The 23,056-nt window shown below is 36.2% G+C and overlaps 1 protein-coding gene across 5 annotated transcripts in view; it reads left to right on the plus strand.

Annotated features, from left to right (window-relative positions):
• Positions 1-23,056, plus strand: part of LOC137464710 (guanine nucleotide-binding protein G(q) subunit alpha-like) — a 469,877-nt gene that overhangs the window by 384,318 nt on the left and 62,503 nt on the right. For 4 of the 5 annotated variants that reach the window (XM_068176145.1, XM_068176142.1, XM_068176143.1 and 1 more), the window contains exon 2: positions 7,141-7,325. In XM_068176145.1, coding sequence (XP_068032246.1) covers positions 7,179-7,325 — 147 coding nt within the window. In that variant the 5' untranslated portion in view covers positions 7,141-7,178. Of the gene's footprint in view, positions 1-3,814; positions 3,838-7,140; positions 7,326-23,056 lie in introns of those variants that run through there. The other variant, XM_068176147.1, reaches the window with a different exon arrangement.

Below are 23,056 nucleotides of genomic sequence, written 5' to 3' on the forward strand. Positions count from 1 at the left end.
AGAAGGTGAAAGAAACTTGAAAGACGTAATAATTAGGTAAATAAATTTTATGTATCTTCCTTAATAAAAGTTTAGAGGTAACTCAAGCCTTTTCTTGGAATGCAGGGAAACTTAAATCTCATAATGAAATTCCTGGAGAATCCTCCTGGAGACCTGCAGGACATGTAGTGTTGCATGGCCTCTCTCAGCCCCCATCATGTTCAGTCCAACTTAGGTGCAGAGGTGAAGAACTGTAGGTATAATATGAAGGAAACATAAAATATTTAAACCCTAAACCCAGTCTCCATTGAATTAGTAGTTAAGGTAGTTTTCACAGAAAATCAGGTGGTGGTCAGCAAATTATTACCATTTTCTTTCAGTTGATAGCTTATGGAAAACATGCATGTTGATTTATAAATAGTTGTGTAGTACACTGATCTCATAGAAGATAATAATCAATTTTTGCTTGCTTGTGCCTTGGAATCTACTGTAGTCTGCTTTCCAACACCCTCATTTCATTTGAAATTAATCACACACAAGTTTGTAAAGACAGATTTTGCCTTTCCTCTGTGCAAGGAATACCTTCTTGTATACCTTCTTTTACGAATGCTGATGTTTGCTTCTGGTTTTGTTTATAACATTTCCATGGAAGAGCAGCAGCCAACAGGCTGACTTTAAACAGTTTGCTGTTCAGTTGAGTTGTGAGTAGCATCAAGAAAATATTTTTGAGGGTGAAATTTGATTTGTGGCACTTTTTCTTCACAGATGAGTTCTTTAGGCAGAATTTGTCAAAGCTGCTCCAAACCATATAAAATGGAAAATTAAGCAGAGGCTGGAAAGAGTTGATTCTCTTTAGGGAGTCTGTGGTTTATCAGAGGGATCCTTTCAAGAGAAGGGAGGAGAAGGTCACACAAGGTGGCATCCTGTCCTGCTTTGAACCCATTTACAAAGCTGTGCGAATTCTTGAGGAATTACTTGTCCTCTGTTGAGTCACCCAGTTTATCTCTTCTCTTGTTTCTTGTTTTCTTGCTTCTGAATTACACCTAAACCATAATAAGATACCTCTAAAATAGTGACAATTATCTGTTTGTAGCTATAAAAGATAAGGAGTAGGTTCTGTTTTGTTGGATGGGGGCTTAGGCAGTGGTGGTATTTTTTGTTGCTGATTTGTCTGGTTGTTTTGATTTTGGGAGGGCTTGCTGGTTTGGGTTTCTTTGGCTGGTTGGGTGGGTTTGGGATTTTTTCTGAACTGAGGGGAATGTTGACTTTCAGTAATGAGCTGTGCCTAGCTGCATAATAGTAGTTTTGCTGTGTAGTTTTGTTTATCTGGCACAAAGCTGTATTTGATTAACTGCATTTCCAGTAAAAGAGTTTGAGGTTCTGCTGCACAAAAAAGCTTGAATTAACATTAATTAAGAAGCTACAGAACATCAGCTGAATTTTATGTTTGAATTCTATCTTCCATTTCCTTCCAGTTGTTCAGTAATGCAGTATCTGTCTTAGGCTTTATTGTAGGAGTCACTTGAACTATTTTGAGTGCCTCACTTGTACAGTGAGGATGGGTATTTTGTTTCTCTAAATTTTGTGGCTGTACTAGAATGATTAACTTTATTATAGTCTCAAAACCAACCAGATTAATTTTGTAAGGGGATTTTTCTGCTGTAGAAAGCACTCAGACTAACTGTTCATGTAATGGGAAGTATTCTTTCCCTTTTTTTAAGGAAGATGGTTAATACAGTTTCAATTTTGTAGGTAAGGAAATGATGGGACAACTTTAGTAATATTTGTAATGGATGACATTTGCTTACTTTTCATAGATATTTAAGATATTCAAGATTATTCTTGAAACAAATTGCTTTACATGAATGTAGATGTTTCATATTCCTTATTTGAGGTAATTATCTACTTCATGAGCTACTGCATAAAATTCTGTCCATCCTTTTTTGGAATAAATATGAGCTACTGCATAAAATTCTGTCCATCCTTTTCTGGAATAAATATCTTGCTCTTTTTTTGTTGTTCCATTAGTAATTCATGAAATAATATTGTGTAGAATATTGACAGTTAATCTTAATGAAATGTTTATTAATTACTAAAATGATATAGAGGAGATAATTTAGTGAATGGTGAAATGATTATATGCTTACTCTTTTTTAAAAGCAAGTGGAATATGCAAATGTGGCTTTTAACCAAAACAAGTAAGATTATGTAGAGATTTTAAATTAAAGATATTCTGTCAGTGGAGCAAACATTTGGCAATAGAACAATATGTACCCCTCTCCCATTTTTTTCTAAGTGTTTTTTAACTTCAACCTGTGCATTGTTAAATCTCAGAATGCCATCTCTGTGGTTCTCACCTAATTTGGCTTTTTGTAGTTATTTGGTTCAGTTTTTAACATAACTGCAAAACGTGGTGCTATTGATATAGGAACAGACTTCAGGACACCTTAGTTCTCTTTCTGGCATGTTTTGCTTGAAATTTGAGATGCTTTCCTGTTTCATAGGCTTTTCTGTAACTGTAATTGAAATGTTTCCTAACATCAAGCAACTCTTGTGAGGTTTAATCTATTAATGTCAATTAATGAGTTAGATAATCACACAAGGAAGATATGATGGTTCTACCGTTCATTTTGTGAAAAACATTAATATGCCTACTGTATCCATTATCAGAACTGGTAATTCCTTACAGGAATTCTGTCTCTGGTTGATTTGTCACTGAAATTCTTCAGTGTTTCCATGACCAAGGTGAAAATGGTCAGTATTTTATGGTTAATAACCATAAGTTATTTCCTTATGGTAGTATAAATTGGTTGGAGATGTAGGTTGGTATTTTTGTATCTTTCAAAAGGTGTAATACGATGTCATGTAGATAATACTTTTTAAGCAATAGAGAAAAAAGTTCATAGAGTACTAGCAGTCTTCACTTAAAAAGGACTGCCTGAGCAATAGCTGTAGCAGCTTGAAGCAGGTCAACTCAGTTGTGGCAACTATTGACAGAGGTGATGGTCATGTAGAGGTGATGTAGAGGTAAGGATCTCTTCATAAGATGTCAGGATGAGAGCACAGTCTGCCTAGGTGCATGACCACATCAGATGGACTGAGCTGTTTGTGTGGGAGCCTCCTTGTTTCACTAGCCTTGCTCTCTTCTTTTGATGGAGGAGACACTCTAGTTCTGCTCCAGAACTGCTCCAGAACTTGTCCAGATACATGTTACAGGGCGAGCTGGGGAGCTTCACCTCCACCTCAGGGAGTTTTGCTACAGTCTTACCAACCGAATATCCCCCTCCCAGCAGTAGCCTTCAACTGTGAGCCTGAAAGCTGCTGTTCTAAGTGGTAGGAGAGACTGGCTTCTTTGCTTCAATTCCAGGGAGGATCTTCATGCATTCCATACTACATTTCAACTGATTTGTCACCTACAAAGCCAAGTTGGTCCAAGGCCTGAATTCTACATAGTTTTATGTTTTCATTTAGCCATACTTGGTTTCAGCGGAAATATGATCCCTCTGCATTCCACTGCTGGAGCAGCAACAGACCAAACCATATTTTTTGTTTTCTCTATTACTGTTTTAGCTCTTACCCTTCCTAGGAATTACTCTGCTACTTACTATGTGAGGAAGTTGATTGCTTCCCTTTTCTGTAACTCTGTGAGGCAGTGTACAACTGACTGCTTTGTCTGAGTAAATGTTTGATGAAACTGTGATTATAGTATGGTTCTGCTCATCTGTGTAGGATGTTGATTCCAGCCTGACCCATGAATCTTCACTTTCCAGGTGCTTGTAGGCTTTCTTTCTGCATCCAGGCCTCAAGACGAAAGCCAGTTTTCTGCAGATATACACACTGTTGTTTTGACAGTTCCCAGTAAATGTGTGTGCACAGTGACTAACGGGTTAGTGGATTTCAATGACTTTCTCCTTCCTTACCTGTTAAGAATGTCCTCTTCTATCTAATTTAATATAAAATTTCAAACAAAAAAAATAGCAAGTTTTTATTGCCTTTTCATAGGTCAAACTTGGGGGAAAAAACACTGTCAGGTGTAGTTTAGCAGTGTTTCTGTTTAAGAGATGCCAGCGTGAATTTTGCTTAGAGAATGCTATATTTGTTGTTTTAGTTAAGAAACAGTCTTGTATTTGATCTGAAGATACTATACCTAAGATTTTCTTTTAAGTTGCAATGCAGAAAAATGCAAAAACAAGTAGAGGACAACCATACAAAGGAAAGGCTTGTCATTCTAGGCTTCTACAGTTGTTTTAAATTAGTCTCCTGTATCTTCTTTGTAAGTCACCACAAGTTCTGAAACCTCTCTGCCAGTAGCTGCATTGTCACCTATTTAAAATTAACTATGTTTAAAGTTTTTCCATCAGTTTTGCAGAGCAAAGAATGTTGCATTTCAACATTCTGTAGCTTGATTTTTGTAGGATGTATACCAGGAGAAATAAATTGGGCGTGATATGTTTATATCTGGGTGCAAGTGCATGCATAAGGATCTACTCTGCATTTAACTAACCTGTCTTCTTTCCTGAGCCTGCTTGTAGATGGAATATACTGCTAGAAATACTTTCAGATCTCTGGTTGTAAAATTCTTGATGATACAATAATAGTTGTAGCTATTAACATTTCAAGAAAAAAAAAAACCAAAGAGGTTTTGAGTAATTTTCAGTTTTTGAGATGCTAAGCTCTTACAAATTTTGATAATCCTCTATTCCATGATTGAAGACTTCATCAGTATTACAGACATTTCTTTATTATTTTTAAAGACTTTATTATTTTTAAAGATTAGGTTTATTTTATCTGAGAAGAAATTTAAAATTAGTCAGATGACCAACCAAGGTGTGTGCTTGAAACAGGAGTGTGGGGTTTTATTCAGTCACAATATTCAATTCTCACCTAAATACTAGCCAAGGAATTATATTAGGATTAGGGAGGGGATGGGGCGGGAAAGGTTGAAAGTAATATTTTTTTTAAAAAATGAGGGAGTGTGGTGGTGGTATTCTGATTATGATTGAGTTGCAGGTATATTGTGTGGCCTCAGCAGTCTCCTGATAGATGAGAAGATACTATATATCTGGCTTCAGAGAACAGACTTGACTAATGTAAATGTGCTGTGGTAGCCAGCAGAAAATTGGTCTCAGTACAGTTTTATCCCCCATTGGTCCATTCTTCTGATCCACTGCACTGCCATTTCACCTTTGCTCTTGTCTTGCATAAGCTGGAGGTATTAGTAAAATGATAGTGGTGGAAGCAGTTACTAACAGAGTCCATAAGGCATTCATATTCTCTCAGAAGAATATGTAGATTATTTTCTTATGTAATTTCAGGTTTTCTTCTTACACCAGGTGAAACAGGCCCACTCAAGGGTACTGTTCAGGCTGTTACCCAGTGTTGGTTTTTTTATTATGGTAAATTGCTAAAATTTTAAGACTGTATTGCCATGATGTATTTTTTAACTTGTTCTGTAATGAATGGATGAGGCTGTAGAAAGCACAAGTTGATACCAGTCAGTGTCTTGATCTCTAGTGAGATGATCTAGCAACCTTTCGTTACCTAAAAGGAGCCTACAAGAAAGCTGGAGAGGGACTTTTATGAGGGCGTGTAGTGATTGGACAAGGAGAAATTGCCTTTAACTGAAAGAGGGTAGGTTTACATAAGATATTGTAAGGAATTCTTTACATGTGAAGGTGGTAAGGCACTGGCACAGGTTGCCCAGAGAACCTGTTGATGCTCCATCCTTGGCATTATTCAAGGCAAGGTTAGATGGGGTCTGAGCAAACTGGTCTAATGGATGATGTCCCTCCTTATTGCAAGGGGGTTATGTGATTAGATGAGCTCTAAGCTCCTTTCTAACGCAAACCATTCTGATTCTGTAGTATGTAACATCATGTTTGATTTTCTGGGAATGTGTGTTTAAAGAAAACCTGCATTAGAAGTTCATTGTATGTGTGTAGGAAATGGGAGTGATGGTTTCAAAATTATGCTTGTGGTAAGGGCAGAAGATTTTAGAAGCTTAGATTTTGCAGTGTGTGCTATCTCAGAAATGGTTAAGGGCTACTCCTTTAAAACTTCACTGCTGTGAAACACACTTTTTTGGGAAGACACTGAAAATATTATCTAAGAGGCCTATAAGTCTGCCTTTGTCCTGGACATGAGTATTATGGTATGAGGCATGAAAGCTTTACAGAAATGATAAAATGAAGCCCAGGCTGAAAGTCTGTCAAACAAAGCACCGAGCAATGCGTTTTGTTTTCTGCAGAGCTGGGTAGCTGGGTGAACACAGGGCTTATGTAGCTGTGCAGATTCAACTCCTCCTCTTAAGCAAACACAGGGATAATATAGATAAGCTTTTGTAGTCATAGATGAGCTTGTTGAATTTGGAGCAAAGGAAAAATGTGTGTTGTAACCTTTTTGAAGTTTCAAACAAGGAGATCTTAACTTTAAGTTGACAAATAGTCATACTTCATCAATTAACTACTGTTAGTACAAAGTATATAAAGACATTAAAAAGGTTTAGTGAAAGGAATGACTGCTCATTAATAAACGTGAACCAAATTTTAATTAACAGTGATTTCATATGGTTCTGAGATTGAAGTTTGCTGGGCTCTGATTGTTCCAATACTAGCTTTAAAAAAACAAAAACCCAACCCAACCATACCCCCTCAAACAAACAAATAAAAAAACAAACAAACAGATACAACAAAACTGAAAACCCAAACAAACCAACAAAAACAAACCCCAAAAAAAACCCCAAAAAACCAAAACACATATATTGGTTGCTTGTAATACCAGTTTACTGTAATGTCCTGAGTGTTAGCCTAGGAAGATTCTTTTTCTTCCTCTCTGAACTTTTGTGATAAAATGTCTCATGAAATTAGAGTTTTGGACAATTACATCTTTAAGAACAAAATATTTTCAAATATGAAGTCATATATAATAGGTATATTTTGGAGTGTCATTTTTCTCATTAGTTTAGTTTTTAAATCAAAATGCAAATTTTAATTCAGTTGTACAATTGCTACTGATGTTGCTGTTTGACTGTGAACTGGTCCTTGTAGTTACCTTCCAAGCATCACTTAACACTGTTGAGCCCTGCAGTAAGCAAGCTGTCAGCATTGTGCAAAAAAAGTTTTTGTGACCACTGGGTAAAGCATATCCTTCTTTGTCTTACAGGCACAGGAGAGAGTGGCAAAAGCACATTTATCAAGCAAATGAGAATCATTCATGGATCAGGTTACTCTGATGAAGACAAAAGGGGCTTTACAAAACTGGTGTACCAGAATATATTTACAGCAATGCAGGCCATGATCAAGGCCATGGATACCCTCAAAATCCCATACAAGTGTGAAAATAACAAGGTGAGATTTTTGTTTATTTCTGTAGCTGAACGTTTTCCTCTTTTTTATTTTCGGAAATATACTGAAGGTCTCAAAAAATGGCACATCACAGAAGTGATACTAAAAGCTCAGAAGAAAAGGGCATTTCCTGTCCTGCATTTACATCTCTGCCTTTTTGTCTACTTTTACAGCACAAATACGCTTTTAAACAAGAGACCTCTTCTAAGATGCCTGGGGGGCATTGTCACAGAACAGAGGTTTAATGGCAGGCTGCCATTTGACTTCAGTAGCTCGTGTCCTTTCCAATGCGGCTGTGCTCTAGTTAGAGCACAGTTTAACCATTCTTGTGATGTGTAGCAAAACTTTATGGCTTAAGGATTGCTATTACATTACAAGTGGAAAAAATTCAAATTATTTGACAAGTAGGTGAAGATATCTGTTTGTGTGTGAATAGATTGTTAAATTAAAATTTTTTACACAAGACCTTAAAACAGTCAGAGTCTTCTGAAATTGATGTTGTTACTGCAGTTTAAAAGGACAAAATACATTTAAAGTGTTTCTAAGGTTCATCTCTAACTACCTTGACTTTTAAACATTTTTTTAATATTCAGATTTTAATAGTATCATAGCTACAGTAGTTTGTCTCAGTCTGTGACTAGGAATGAAATGCTTACTATTTACTTAAAATACATGGTAAGTCACAGAATTACATGTCTGTATCTCCCACTATTACAGAGTCACAGAATAGATCAAATTGGAAGGGACCACAGTGCATCATCTGGTCCAAACTCCTGCTCAAGCAGGCACTGTTTGATAACAGTTCCCTGAGAACTTATTTGTATTTTCACTGTTGATCTATTATCAGCAACTTTGTTGAAAGGAGAATTTAAGATCTGTGGATGGCTCACCTTTCTGTGTTGTGAAAGAATAGTTAATGATTATCTAATAGTCCTGGATAAAGGACTATTCAAAATAATACTTCTTTGATAAATTACTCAAAAGTTCTTTTATTCTATTTTTTTTCATTAAGAGAAAATATCAAAGTGGAGCAACATTTACAATAAAAAAAAGCATCCATTAATTGGGAGAGAGAAAATGAGATAAACTTGGGTTAATATTAGAATCTTTTGTGTCTAAACATATGAAGTTTAATTATTAGAACTGAACTGCTGTATGTGTTTTATGACAGCTAACTTATAAGTAGGAAAGATTGAAGCTTATTAGCAGGTTAATGATGAGTTCTTTTTTCATTTGCATTTGCTGAAGTCATTGCAGATAATCATCACTTTGGTGATGTAACATTGCAATAACAAGAGTCTTGCAGGAGCATGACTTCATGCCGTAGGAAGTCAGGAGGATCCCATCTGTCAGAATCAATATGGTTAACCTTCTTTAACAGTGGGTGGGGTTTTTAGTGCATGTAAAAAAAATTGAAAAATTTGTAATTGGTGAGAGGTCCTGACTGTTAAATTTCCTAGTCTAGCTGCATGCTGGTGCTGTCTGTTTTCCTCTTGTCCTCTATAAATCAGAATCAAATGTCTAAGTAGTTTTAAAATTGTATTTTCATTTTCATTTCAGTCTTTTGGCTCCATGTTTTTGCTGTGTGTAAAGCATAAAACATACTGGCCTGAAAAGTTTGTTGATTGTAAAGCACATTTTATCTTTCAAATTGGTGGTGACTGTCACTTAGCCTTAATATCTGGAAATCCTAATGATAGATTAGGATTCTTTTTTTTCTGTAATTATTTTTTAGATGTCCTGACTTCTTGTAGTGTTTTTGTATGGCTGAGTGAGTCAGGTAGGTTTGCCATAGCTGTATACACATGGCCAGAACTGTTCACTTTCTCTACATAAAAATTACTTCACTGAAAATAGGGGTCTCTGCTCAGCTACTTCACAAGCATTCCCATCAGTTTCTAATACGGCTACTTGCAGACTAAAATAAAAGTCACCAGTTACCAGGCTTTCAAGGCAATTCCTGTACTGATTCCTTCAGGAATGCAGGAAAAGCCAAATGTGCTACAGCATTGTGCCTAAATAGACATGATTGTGGTCTACTACATTTTGGCTTTGTATACAAGGTCACTTCGCTTCAAAGCACTGAACACCAGTCAACAAATAAATCTGCTCCTTCTTTTTTTTTACAGGCTGTTGAAAACAAACTCATTAGTCTAGCAATCTAGAAAACACAGGAAGGGCACTTCCTATTAATTTGAGTCTCCTATCAGGAAATCCTATCTCTGGAGAGAATATCTTGAAGTTTGAGTAACAGAATATTTTTAGCACAGTAGCGGTTGTACACTGTAGTTTAGAAAATTGCAGGTCAAGCTGCTATTGATGTGGTTGGGCCTGAAGAAAAATTACTCTTTTTTTGGTCAAGTTCTTCATGTTCTGCAATAGCTTTTGGGGCTACAGTATAAATGGTTTTGTCTTACTGTACCAATTATCATACCTTTAACTGTGATTTAATAAAACTGGAGTATTTTGAATCTCTGAATGCTGCTGGAATTTGAAGTGTCCTTATACCTAGCAGGCAGTTAAGTAGGCGGCTGTTTTCTTTGTGTGGTGTACAGCATCACAACATTTGTGTTGGACTATTTTAGTATAATCAACATAGCCATCAGCAAGTTCTAAGTTTTGCAGATCAGTTCTTGAGAGATTGTATTTGTCTTCATAGTCACAAATGTAACTAAAGAGGCAGAGAGCGAAATGCATTGTCCTATATTGTAACCTAGACTGTTTTCCAAGATTATCAGAGTAGTGAAAGCCAATTGAGAAATATAACTGTGTTTAGAAGCTAATACCTCAGAACTGATGGTAGAGCATTATATAATGAAAGACATATATTTTTATGTGTTTGCACTTCAGAATGTGAGCTCTTCTGAGGTTTAAGATGGGTGAGCATGATCTCTTCTTTTAGGAATTTGTCTGTCATAGGAAATGATTGCTTATAGACTTCTTTAGTTTCCTTTTGAGTAAATTTTATTGTGCTTCCAATATTTCTTTTTCAACTAGAAGTTATGAAGTTGTTGTATGGCTTTTGAATTTTAGGGTAAGAAGTATTTTATGAAATAAGGGAAAGTGTTAGTTTTTATAGAAATGTTCAGAAGCAATTCTGAAAATTGCCTGTCTTTTGCAAAATTTTGTTTGAACAAACTAACTTGTGCAACTACAGGTATTCAAATACAATTAAAAAAAAATACAGGCTTATGCTTTTTGCAGTTTGTATTTTTAGGCAAATGAATCTACCACTATAGTGAACACCATATAGTACTGTTGTCATACACTTTTCCATTTTAATGTAACTTTCAAAAGAAAAGTTGCTACTCTGTTCCAGCAGACAGTATCAGGAAGGCGTCACTCCATGGTGTTTAACAGGCAGAAAACCTTACTTGAATCCCATTCCCATAATTTCCTGTGAGACTTCTTAAATATTCATAAGAATAAAACTAATGTGAGTAAACTGTAGTCTTCAAGAACAGGTGACTGGAAAGTTTTTCAAGAAGCTGAAAACATAAAAGAAAGTTTTGTGGTAGACATTTGCTGTTAAGTTTCTAAGTGTGTTTTCTGATTATTTTTTGTCTGTGTTTGAGCCTGTTTCCTTTGGGAAATGTTTTGCAGTCAAAATGAGCAGGTATCGGAAATGCTTTCAAAGTTCAAAATCTTACTAGCATTATCTTCAAGTCAGTAATTGTTTTGTTAGCTTGTTTTTTTCCATGTCAGACAGATCCACTGGAGCAAGCTAATAAAATTACAGGCAGAAATGGGACAGTAGGAGCAGGAATGGAATCAGATGGCATAAGTTTTTGTCTTGGGTAAACAGTTGAGGATGTTAAGTGGTGAAATCCCTTGGTGAAATTTGATCTTGAACAAACATTGTTTGGAGGAAAGGACCCACCACAGACACCTCACCTGAAAGAGAGTGTGAAGGACTGAATCTAGAGCAGTAGGGTGCAAACTGAGAGGGGAAGCCTTTCAGTTTAGAGGGGGGTTTTATTTAACAAAAAAGCAAGAATTATGTTCTTGGGATAGTGACATAAACTGCTTATTGCTTTAGAAGAGGGATAATCAAATGGCTCTTCAAGCAGATGGAGAAACCTTATGGTTCTTGGTTAGTATTTATCAATGTTTAGTGTTTGGTTAGAATTTAGGTTCTCTGAGGTGTTTCTCTAAGCACTCAAAACCAAAGTAAAATTACCCAATAAATAGCAAATCTTGCAGAAGAGTTAAATGCTTCTACCACCAGGAAGCTCCATAGGCATTATTTTAGCAAGAAATAGATAGCTGCAGTAAGATAATATGCAAGAGTGTATAGAAGATTTTAAAATATTGTGGTCATTGAACTGCATATATTCCAACAAAGGAACTGAAGACAGGTTGCTATTGTTCCACCGGAAGCTGTAATATGAGGGAAAGCCCATTTCCCTGAGAGCTGTGTTTCCTCCCATGGGGATATCAATCCATGAGCTTTAGGGCTTCCAATAAAGCCGCAAGCAGTTTCTTCCTGAGTGCTTCGTAAAGAAGCTTTATGAGGATTTTGACAATTTTAAATAGAGAGCAGCTGCTCCTCAGCTATCTTTCTCATCTTTTCATCAGTCTCCAGTCAGTCATTTGCTCTTCTCATTCCCTGCCTTTCTTTCTGGCACCTCCTCAGTCTTAAATACATTTCACCTCAGCACTCCTTTATATACTTACCTGTGGCCTACCATTTCTACTTTCTGCTGTTTTCCTTCTTTATATTTGAATAAAATTAAAAGTAACAAGCAAAAAGCTCCCCATATATGTAGTAGTTTACATTCTGTTCTCCTAGACACTTATTTGCTTGCTCTCTGCATGCAGCAGAGGGCACTTGCATTTATCTGTATTGCTCTAATGGATTACTAAATTACTTGTTTCATCTTGTGATCTTCTGCTTAAGTGTTTCATACTTCATCCCAACAGAAGCCCAAGTTCTAGCTGTTTTTTCAAATGTGTAGGGAAGATGATGGTATATGAGAAGTAAGCTGGAGAAGCAGAGTTGAATGCTCCCATGAAGAGTTTCAAATACTTTATTTAAAATAAACATATAGGTAAATGAACACTCTACCTTTCTCCAGGGAATGTTCACATGAGTGTGTACACTCACAATGAAGATGTGAAATTTGCTCAGGGCAGCTTGTATATGTAATGGGAGTTTGGCATATATTTTAAGGTAGTGAGATTGTGTACTCTTGGAATGGTTCTCATTTTCTTCATGATTAACAACCATTATATAAATATAGGTATTTAGGCAATGCAGTTTTATCAAAGTAATGGATAAACATAATCATATATAAATATTTTCAAGAAGGAAATACTTGGAATTCATAGTTTCCTAATTACTTAATTCATTTCTACAGGAGATAGGCTAAGCTTGTCTAATATTTATCTCTAAATTAATTTCAGATTGAAGTATTTCTGTCATATTTTCCTCTGAAAATTTATAAGAATATTTCCTTTCTCACAGTAAGCTCTTTTTTTGGGAATTCAGATCCTGTTGTGTTCTGGTTTTATTATGAAGGATGACTAAAAGTTACTTGTTTCTTCATTGTAATTCCGAGTAACACACAAGATACTTGAAACAAGGTTTATTGCAAACAATTAATAGTTCTTCAGGTTAAATGGACAATATTTTTCTCCAGATTTTGTCAGTCCCTTGTTCAGTGTGCTCTTGCTATATGGTAAAAATTACAATGCAAGCAGGTTTTGTCTTACAATAAAATTCAGCCTTGGCTTGAAAAAAGAGTAGTTAAAAAATCCACAAAAAATCAAAATACAGCCTGCCCTTCCCTCCTTCCTTGCCCCTACCCCCCTTTTTTTTTTTTTTTTTTTCTCTGAAGTTTAATTTGTTTTCTGTTATTGGATGTATTGCCTAGGATTCAAGTCTGCACATGAAGAGGTGATCACACAGTCACACTTCATCAGTCCAATCACATGACTACCTGTTTCTAGGCTATAAGCCCATATAGCTCCACTCTTAGACTTTGTATTCACGTTGGTTGATTGCATAAAGGTGAGTAATGAGACAAGAATCCAGGGTTTTGCTTCTGGAAGAGTAGCTTGGCAGAGGAAAATCAAAGCATGACATTAGTCATGTTACATTTTAATTTTTTACTAACAGTTATATAACAAACAGACAATCACAAGGCTATGGTTGTGTGCTTCATCTTTGTCAAGAAAGTATAGAGCTCTTGACTGTAGATTGTTTAATGTTTAGATTGCTGTGGTGGACCTAAGTTATTGGGTAGGTAAGAAAATAATTTATTATGAGCAAACCACTTCTGTGAACAGTTTCAAACATGACAGAAAAAGCTGAATGTTGAGTTTTAGGGATAGTAATTATGAAGACATGAATTTCTAACATGTCTCTAACTCTCATGTCTCTCTTCATTAGTCCTGTCATACATATGAGTTTCTGATACAAATGATACTGTGGAAAAGCTGATACAATTAGAGTAATAGTTAAGGTTGTTTCTGATGGTGACATACCATTTTTCTTAATATGACCTTCTAGCCACTGTTAAAATTTGGCTTACTGTTTAGTTGTTAATTTTCTGAGCTAATTTGTAGATAAGTGTACTAATAGGTTTTACCCTCAGTCGTAGACCCACAGAACCAAGTAAAACTGATTTCGGCACAGAATATTTTTGAAACACTTCTAATATATATTTTTATTATTCCTTTGGCCCTTTGCATTTTTAAAGCTGCTTTTATTCAAAGTCTGGATTGAAAAAGGATTTCTTTAAAGGTGAAATACAGCCCTAGAACTTAATGAATTTTCTTTAGTTATTTTTTTCCTCTTTTTCTTTCTTCTACTTTCTTTGTCACTTTTAAATACGGCATTGATCTTTGAAAAGATGAAAGTGTTATGATGAAGAATTGAAAATAAAGCCATTCAAAACAGTGCAAAAACATATCAGATATTCTGCTGTAAATTCTGCTGTAGCCAGTAGTCTAGAAATAAGAAAGGCACAGGAGAAATTGAAATGTGGTGGCATTTTCAAAAATAGTTTATAGATATTTTAATTTAGTTGTGCAGTAGGAATTTGGTGAAGAAATTAACCTTAAAACTTAGTCTTGGTTTTGAAAAAGATGGAGTTTTTCCAACCACTTGCCACTTTGTAAGGAGCTTTTAAAAACTCTTCTGCAGTAAAACAAGCTAAGTGGTACTTTGATAATGAGCCATGGAGGAGCTGTTGGTGTTGAACTGAGGCATCACTAAAAGACATGAAAATATATCGAGGATGTGTATCTACTGTTACGTATGCAGTATGAAATGGATTTTTATTAAAGGAAGTTGGAGTTGCTTGCATCTGATTCAAACTTGCTCATAAGAGAAAGTGTTTAAAACTGTCTATGAAAATATTGAGGAATGCATGTATGGACACATCTTCTCAGAGGTTGCAGAGGAGCTTGCACACTGACATAAATGAAGCATTCCTGAAAGAGAGAACACAGACCATGCAGGTGGTATTTAAACTATGGTCAGGAAGATTCTAAGGACCCTTCTGTGATTTTGAGGAGATATGTCTTTTTGCAGGCTTGTTAATTTTTGGAAGCTCTTTTCAGAATTTCTATAATGATACTGTGTTGTGTATAGTTAAATTTACTTCTTGAAAATCCAGTTCTATGAAAAAGTCTTAACACCAGTCAGCATTTTTCCAAGCTGAGTCGTGGAAGTTTTTAATTTCATCTGTGGGATAGTCTAGTACTTCTGACAGGGAGAAGAAATTGTGTGACATTATTATTAGACTCATTGTGAAAGGCCCTGTTTAAAAAAAAAAGTTATTTTTCTGGGGCAGCTTTTATAAACAAAACCATCCTAAACAGAGAGGAGCATGACAGTAAAGCCCTGTAGCTCATGTCCTCCTTCTGTGGTAAACAATGACTTGAACTGGCTGATGTTGCTATAATGGTGTACTCTGTCACTGCATTGCAAAATGTTTTAAATAGCAACTCCCTGCTGTAAAAAACTACTCAAATTTTCCTCATCTCTTTTCTTTCAGAAAAGAAGTGTACCTTTTCAACAAGTAGTTTTTTGAGGATTAATGACTGGTAGGAGGTATAGCTTCCTCACTCACTAGCTTTGTCGTTTCCTGATTCCAGTGGGGTGTGTAAGTTCTTCCTGGTATGTGTCTGCCTATCTGTCCCTTTTTGGACACTTGTCCGCTTTTGTGGTCTTCCTGTAGAGTTTCCTGTGCACTGCTGTCTGATGATACCAAATGAATCAGCAATGTGGGTAGTGTTTTGCCTGTCTGACAAATAAGGAGCCTGCAACAGTAATGTTTTTAGTTTTTCTACTTGGAAGTCAGTACAATTTAGAGTTACTTTCTTAAGGCACACTGGGGTGGATTTCTGTGATCCAGCAGGACTTTTTTGATTTATCATCTACTGGCTAGAATATGCAGTAGAAAACAACCTTTTATGAATGCATCCCAGGCAGGTGTTGTAAATGTCTGGATGTACTGAAACAGACAGAATCCTTGCCAACATTAAATGAAATCAAATTCTGGCTTTGCCAGATTTTAATGCAATTTTTCATTGTATCCTTCATTACCGGTCTAAACTACACAAGAATTAGATTTTATGAGTTCGTTCCTCTTTGGAAAGGGATGAAAATTAGATTTCTCACATGAAGTTACTACAGTGAGAGGAAATTTAAATAAATATGCCTTGGGGAGAGGGGTTGGTAGAAATGTGGGCAAAGGGAGGAATATAGTTGATATGTAGGCTGAGTTGTCAGGATGCTACTTTGTAAATAAAGGGTTAGTCCTTGAAGAAAGTTTGTTTAGTAATGCTTTTCCAGTGTTCAGATGGTCTCGTTAAGTCATTAATCTTTGAGCATGACACAATTATTTCATAACAGGGTATCAAGGTATTTCCTTAGTCAATTGGTTTTTTTTTTAGTTTTATATTTGGCAATTAGATCTATCTTCTTGTGTTAAGGTTTGTGGGATTTTTTTTTTTTTGTTTTGCTTATTCTCAGATTTTGTGCAATTGTATTTGGCAGAAGAGTGTGAGGGAGGGTACTAAATGAGAACTCTTACATTGATGTGCTTTGTGCCTGGTTTCCATATTCCTTTTGAGCTTTTGGACTTCTTAGAGTTCAGTGAGTTTCTCAGGACAGTCTTAGTTTTCTCTAGCAGCAAAAGTAATGGAAGTAATCATGTGAGTAAGTATTTAACACAGTTGGAAAAATGGTTGATATGACTGTGAAACACAGGCTTCCTGATATAGTTGCATTTTCTAGCACCTGCTTTGTAGATACAGATTTATACCAGCAGCAGAGTTCCAGGGAATTTTACTACAGTTCTTCTTAGTAATAAGTATTTCCAAGTGGCTGAGGAATCAAACAGAAAACAATGCCATAATTTTGTGTCTGTAGTTGGCAGCATTGCAGAAAAGACATAACATCCCTTCTGTACAGTACAAGAAAATAAGAGACAGTATCTATCTCATCCTTAGGATGAGCAGAAATGTAATGCATGCTTTCACTAGGAAGTAATTTTGTAGTAGAAATTGGAGTTCATGGATGTTTTGAAAGGCTGAGTTAAAATACACTTAACCAGAACCCTACTGCATGCAAAATTCAGACATATATTCATATCCATCTCCTAATTTTGCTTCACTACATCAGCAGATGAGTCTAATGAAAGAAGCAATGATAAATTTCCACTGTTACAGTATGTTACAAGTGCCATCACGGTTACCATTTATAAATAAAATCAGTAAATGAGCTAAGTATTCTCCTCTGCATTTCATAATATTTTTTTTTTCCTCAGCACAACCAATTATAGAATAAGGGAAAGGCTCATGTCCTTTAAAATAATTCTTTTGTTCTGTGGTAATCTTGCCATTCTGAGTGTTAGTCTCTACTGTCTTTCGTCTTACAACATCTTGCTGTGTGGAGACCTGTACTCAATGCCTGAAATACTAATTACTAGACCTTAAAATGAAGACCAGTGCTGGAAAAGTGTTCAGAGCTGTTGTGGGGAGACTCTTCAAAGGCAGACCTTCTCCTCCCTCCTTTCCAATATCATTAACTGTGATTCTGTCCAGTGCCCCAGACTCTCTGCCCTTCACTCTGCTTGCAGTAGCAGTCTTGTTCTGAGCAGTCCCAGGATGAACCCACATCCAGTTTGTACCACAGATATATAAATGGAGAGCAGGAGTAAGCATGCTTAGCATGTGCTGCCTTGGATCACCATGAACTACCAGTCTCTTTGAGGTAAGTTCTCTCACACACCTGGTGACCTGCAGTAGGCGGTAGGGCTCCTTTCTTTGGTCCCTGTCACTTTCACTGGCTTATATGGCCCTGAAAATGTCAGAAATGTAAGTCTTACCACAAGCAGCATGGCAAAGAGCCTAATTTAAATTAACATTTATGTTAGTTAATTCAAAGATAGGAAACTTCAAGAAAACTAGTTTGAGCATGGCAATTGCCTATTTTTTTTCTTCCCCTTTCTGACTTCTGAATGAAACAGAACTGTTTCCTCCCTTTATGACATCATTTTACCAAAGTATTAGTCACTGCTAGTTTGGTGTTGCTCCAAAACCTGTATGACTGCAGAACTGAATGCTGGAATCGTGTTTGTGGCTCAGTGCCTTGGGCAATTGCACATGCATACAGAAGTACATGCTCTACAGTCTTGAGAGCTGGTTCAGAAAATGGACAGCAGTGGTTTTGGATATGTGTTACTTATGCCCAGCATCGGGATCCGCACACTTGCCTCTGCTCCCCTGCAGTATTCAGTATTTGTGTACTGAAATTGTGTAGAGATGTGATTTTACCACCATGGGCTTTGATAAAGTAGAGAAAGCAGAGCAGTGTCTGCCAGATCCACTAGCTGCTGCTGAAAGTTAGGTCAGCATGGAGGATGTTCTAGCTGAACTTGGAATAGTGCCTGAAGCTAAAAGCATCAACTGTCAGGAGGGTATAAAGATGATTTATCACTATCTTGTGCTTAAGTCTTTCTTTTGAGTCTCCTCCCCACCCGCCACCTCTTAATTAAATATTGCTTGGCTGATTTTCTAAATTTCACCTCAGACCTCACACATGCAACTATAGAACATTGTAGAAAATGTCACTAAGTCCATACCAGATTCTTTTGGAGGTAATTTTTAATATATGTTTATACTGGTTTATAGGATCATGCATTTAACTGAATATGCCTTCCACTGATTAAAACAAGAAAGAGACTACTTCCCCGAGCTAAACTAAGTGATCTACATGAAGCTGAAGTAAGCAACTCAAGTTTTGCTATCAGGTTTCATTTCTTGCCAACCTGGTTTGTTTGTTGAAGATTTATTTGCATTTTAACTTACAGAGGTTGATACTATTCACTTATCAGAAAAATCAAGATGGAAAGTATTTTTGCTTGTTAAAAAAAATGTATGTGTTCATCTTTATTTTGAGATTAAAAGTGTGAACTGTTGCTGGTCAAGAAATTTTTCTCCCTTCGTTGGTTTCTGAATGTAAATTTCACACATTGTCAGGTGTTTTGTTCTGCTTTTGAGTGTTCATTTTTTTTAATGGTGGTAAAGTTACTTTTAAGAAGTGAAATTCTGTATTGTGCATATGAAACAGCGGTGATACAACTACCATTTAACATGTAAGTAAGGCAGTTTATAAAGAAATTACCTTCAAAATGTTTTTCTTTTAATATTGGCTATGTGACAGGCAGAAAAAAATCTAGCTTCAAGAAACACAATTTAAGATGAGCTCCAATACTTTTTTTTCATGGGACAAAACTAATGCTGCCTTTTCTGGCATCAGTTTTTCTAAATAGTTAAAACCAAAATCTACTCCTTGTTAAAACATGTCTGGCACCATTTTGGAGCATTTTTTGATATGTTGGTAATTCTACGAGCAGTTTCTCAACATAAAGAAAGGCTTTTGGTATCTAAGCTGCTAATTCTGCTTTCACTGACTCCCTTTTCCTGACTTTTTTTTAGGGTTAGTAAATCTCTTCTGCTGTGAGAAGTTGTTACAAATGAATCCTAATTTTAGAAATTGCGGGATTGGGGATTGTGCATAGTCAGTTTGTAATAAATAACTGCTAATGCTTTCTGTCACCACCCTGGTTTTTTCCTTGCATTACCACCTCTGATCTTTTAAATCTAATACACACTTGCTTTTTGACCTTTCCACTATCACTGTTTCAATTATATGAAAACAGAAGGATAGGTATTTACAACTGAGTAGAAGTCAGAAATAGCAATTAGGAAGGCAAAGCTTATTTTCCTCCTATTCCAGCTCTTCTAGTGAAATGCTGTAAACAGAAGTGATTTCTGCCTAGTAGATGAACAGTGAAAGCACAATTGAGATTTCTGAAAAATGCTTCTTAATTGCATTGCCAGCCTCAGACTCCAGAGTCTGACTCAGCTAGTAAGTGTTTTCTTCCCTCTCTGTCTTGTTAGTGTGAGTTCACTGTTGGTGAGGCCTGTGACTGCCATACAGATAGTGCACTTGAACTATCATCATATGTAGTCCATAGGGCAGCTAAATTGAGTGTACTGACAGTGGGGTGCACAAGGCAAGCAAACAAAGCTCCCTCCAGTATAAAAAAAAAAAAAAAAAAACTTCGGCTCAAGAAACACCAAGTTTTCATCTTTGATCTACAGTTACTTTCTTGTTATTTAATTAACCAGCACCCCAGTACCACTGCAGAGCAGCGGGCTGAGCCAGTGCCATGTGTTTCACATGCAGTTAGCAGGAATGGGTAGTTTACCCATGGAAACCTATTTGCCTCTGATTTTACACAGATTGTCAGTAGGAGGAGTTATTCTTGGCAGTTAAGCAGTATTTAGGCTTTTATTCAGGAGCCACAGTACCTGTATTTCAGATTACACAGAGATGGTAGAAAGCTTTCCTACAAATATTCTTCAGCAAAGTAAAGAAGATGAAAGATGTAGTTGAAATTATAACCAAAAATGTGTTATTTCCATTTATTCATTCTACAAGGCATTGCCTCTTGATTTCAGGTATCCTTCCAAGCATGTTTCGCAAGTCTAGTGAAAGTATTCATGTAAAAACTTTATGGAAAAAAACTAGTATTCAAAGAAATCTTTGCATGTTTTAGTAAAAAATGCATTAGATCTGGCCCATAAGTATTTTCCTTTATCTTTTCCAAGGGTATTTAAAATGTGCCATTAATTGTCATGAGTCCAATGGTTGTTCTTAATCATGTTGATAAATACTTGCTCAGACTAATACCAGACTATTCATGAAAGGCTTCATAAGCACGGACAAAGGTTTCATAATTTGTTCAGTATATTTGAAATGTCAAGAGGCAAGTCTCTAGCTAAACTGCCTTCCTCTCCCAAAGTATGGGACTTAACAGATTCCTTCTTAGGGGAAGGAATCTTGTCTATGTTTGGTGCATCTTTTCTATGTTTGGTGTAAAGGCTAAATTACAAAATGTGATATTCAGAGTCCTGCCAGTAATCTCTGTTCAAGAAAATTGGAGATTTATTTCTATTCTTTGTATTTATTATATAGGACCCAGTTAAAATTAAGTTTTAGACTGTGCTTCAGTAAGTCCTTTGGTGAGCAACATGAGCACAGTTTTTGTAATACACAGTTTTCCCTTTTTTCTGAAGCTTTTATTTGTTAAGAGCCTGACAAACAATGTTAATATTACTGAATACCTTACTGAAATGAAAAATACGGGGAAAACATCCAGAGAAAGATTGCAATAGTAAGTAACTGAAATTCAGTTACTGTCGTTTTTGTCAGTGGAATATTCTGTGATTTTTTTTTTACTTGATATATTTAATACTGTTTTTCCTCAATCATATAAATCTATGTCATTGTCCTAAGGTAGTAACCTTAATCACTCTTTCTGCTTAGCTCTGCTATCTGTGAAGGTGGTGAAAAAAATTACACCTCAAATCATACTGCCTGAACTAATTAATTTTAGACTTCTTCTGAAGATCTAACTGCTGAAATACTGTCCTGTTTTTAGTTAAGGGGCTAAGAAAAAAAGAAAAAAGTGGTGCTTACTAATGGCATGAAGGTGTTTTCAGTCTATACAGACGGCCAGGTCTTTATGGCATCCTTCTCCAGAAATACATTGTTTTGGAGCAACACTCAACTCCTTCGTTTTAGGTTTGGATACTTGATGGCAAGCAAACTAGGAATAGATGGTGTTACTTAATGCAGAGTTGGTTGTGTTACTGATGAGTCGCTGTCTAGCTGTGTTCTTTCTAATCTGCTTTGTTCATTACTTTTCCCTCTCCTAGCTGTGAAATTAATATCTATTGTAGACCTTGATAGAAGCAAATCCTATAATAATGAGTAAATTTTTTCATTTCAGTAAGTTGTTGTGTTTGAGGTTTTTTTCTGATGCTGCTTCTGAGGCAGTAGCTGAAGTAAATGGGAGAAATTTGCTGGTTACCTGGCAAAGTCATACATTTTTTGGTAGTTTATGTAAATACCATGTCATAGTCATTCATCTGTCAGTTAATTTGACTCTTTTCTTTGGAAACTTTTCACTCCTATTCCACTTACCAAGGAGACTAAACAAAATTTACCAGAATTAAATAAAATTAAGATTATTAAAAAAAAAAAAAACAACTACAAAAAACACCACACAGAAAACCCCCAAATCAACCAAACGGACACAAATCTACAGTTTGCAATACTTTCTGTTTTAACGTCTTGGTAACATGCATCAAATACCTTCTGGGGAGGTGAAGGTAGTTATTATCTTAGTTATTCTTATATATCTTAAAGGTCCTAGACTGGAATTTCTGGAGCTCCCTTTTGCATTAAACTGATTACAAGGTGGTGGTATTGTAACTCCTGCTCAAGGCAGAAAGAAGAGGAGCCTTTATTTATGAAAGCCTCTGTGTGTATGTTTCTGTTGACAGCTGTCTTAGGCTGCATTTAAGGATTTCTTCCTCCTTAGGAGTTCAAGTCTAGAAGAACAACAGTTCTGCGTTTTGTAACTTCCCTTAAGCACTTGCAGCAGAACAAAATTAGCATAGTATTTTAATTGTGTCACTAATGCTGAAAAAAATAATGAGGAGGCTGGTCGTAAACTTGTCGGTGTTGGAGTTATGAACAACAGCACAAGCCATTGAGTTTTCTGGCCAATAACTCCAGAAGACAGCACTGTTTTAATATGCATGTGAGTCATACTTGTTACCTCTGTAAATACAAAAGGAGAAGGCAAGCAAAGTAGTAATACTTTACTTACAGCTTAAGTTATTAGTGAAATAGGCTTGAAAACTGAAACAAAACAAGCATATCAAGGGAGTTCGGAAAGTGGCTGATAGTTGTTATAAAGCAAGCAGGTTTTCACCTTGCTACATGAGCAGTTATATAAATTGTGAGATAGAAGGTCATTCAGGGGTTGGAGGCAGGGGGCCATTTCATTGTTCCTCTGATTGAATTACTTTTAGAATTGAACAAGTCAGTGCAGCTATGTCTGCCTAATGTGTTGCTAGTGTCAATGAGACTGCTTAGCTTTATACTTTCCTCTCACTGTAAACACACTAGGCAGATGCTTTATCAGTTACCTCCTTAGTCCATCTGCCTTTCTGTAAGTTCTGCATGTGCTGTCTTTTAGATTCAAATAAACCTTTAGATACCAGGTTCTTCTAATTTCAGTGAGAAGTGGGGAACCCTATAGAATCAGAAACGGTGTTTTGAATCTGGGCTCTGTTATTTGTGATGCTGATGTGAGAGGCCCTAAAGTGGAGAAGGCAGTGAGCTGTGTGAGCATCAG

Source organism: Anomalospiza imberbis, chromosome Z, assembly GCF_031753505.1.
Source record: "Anomalospiza imberbis isolate Cuckoo-Finch-1a 21T00152 chromosome Z, ASM3175350v1, whole genome shotgun sequence".
NCBI lineage: Eukaryota > Metazoa > Chordata > Aves > Passeriformes > Viduidae > Anomalospiza > Anomalospiza imberbis.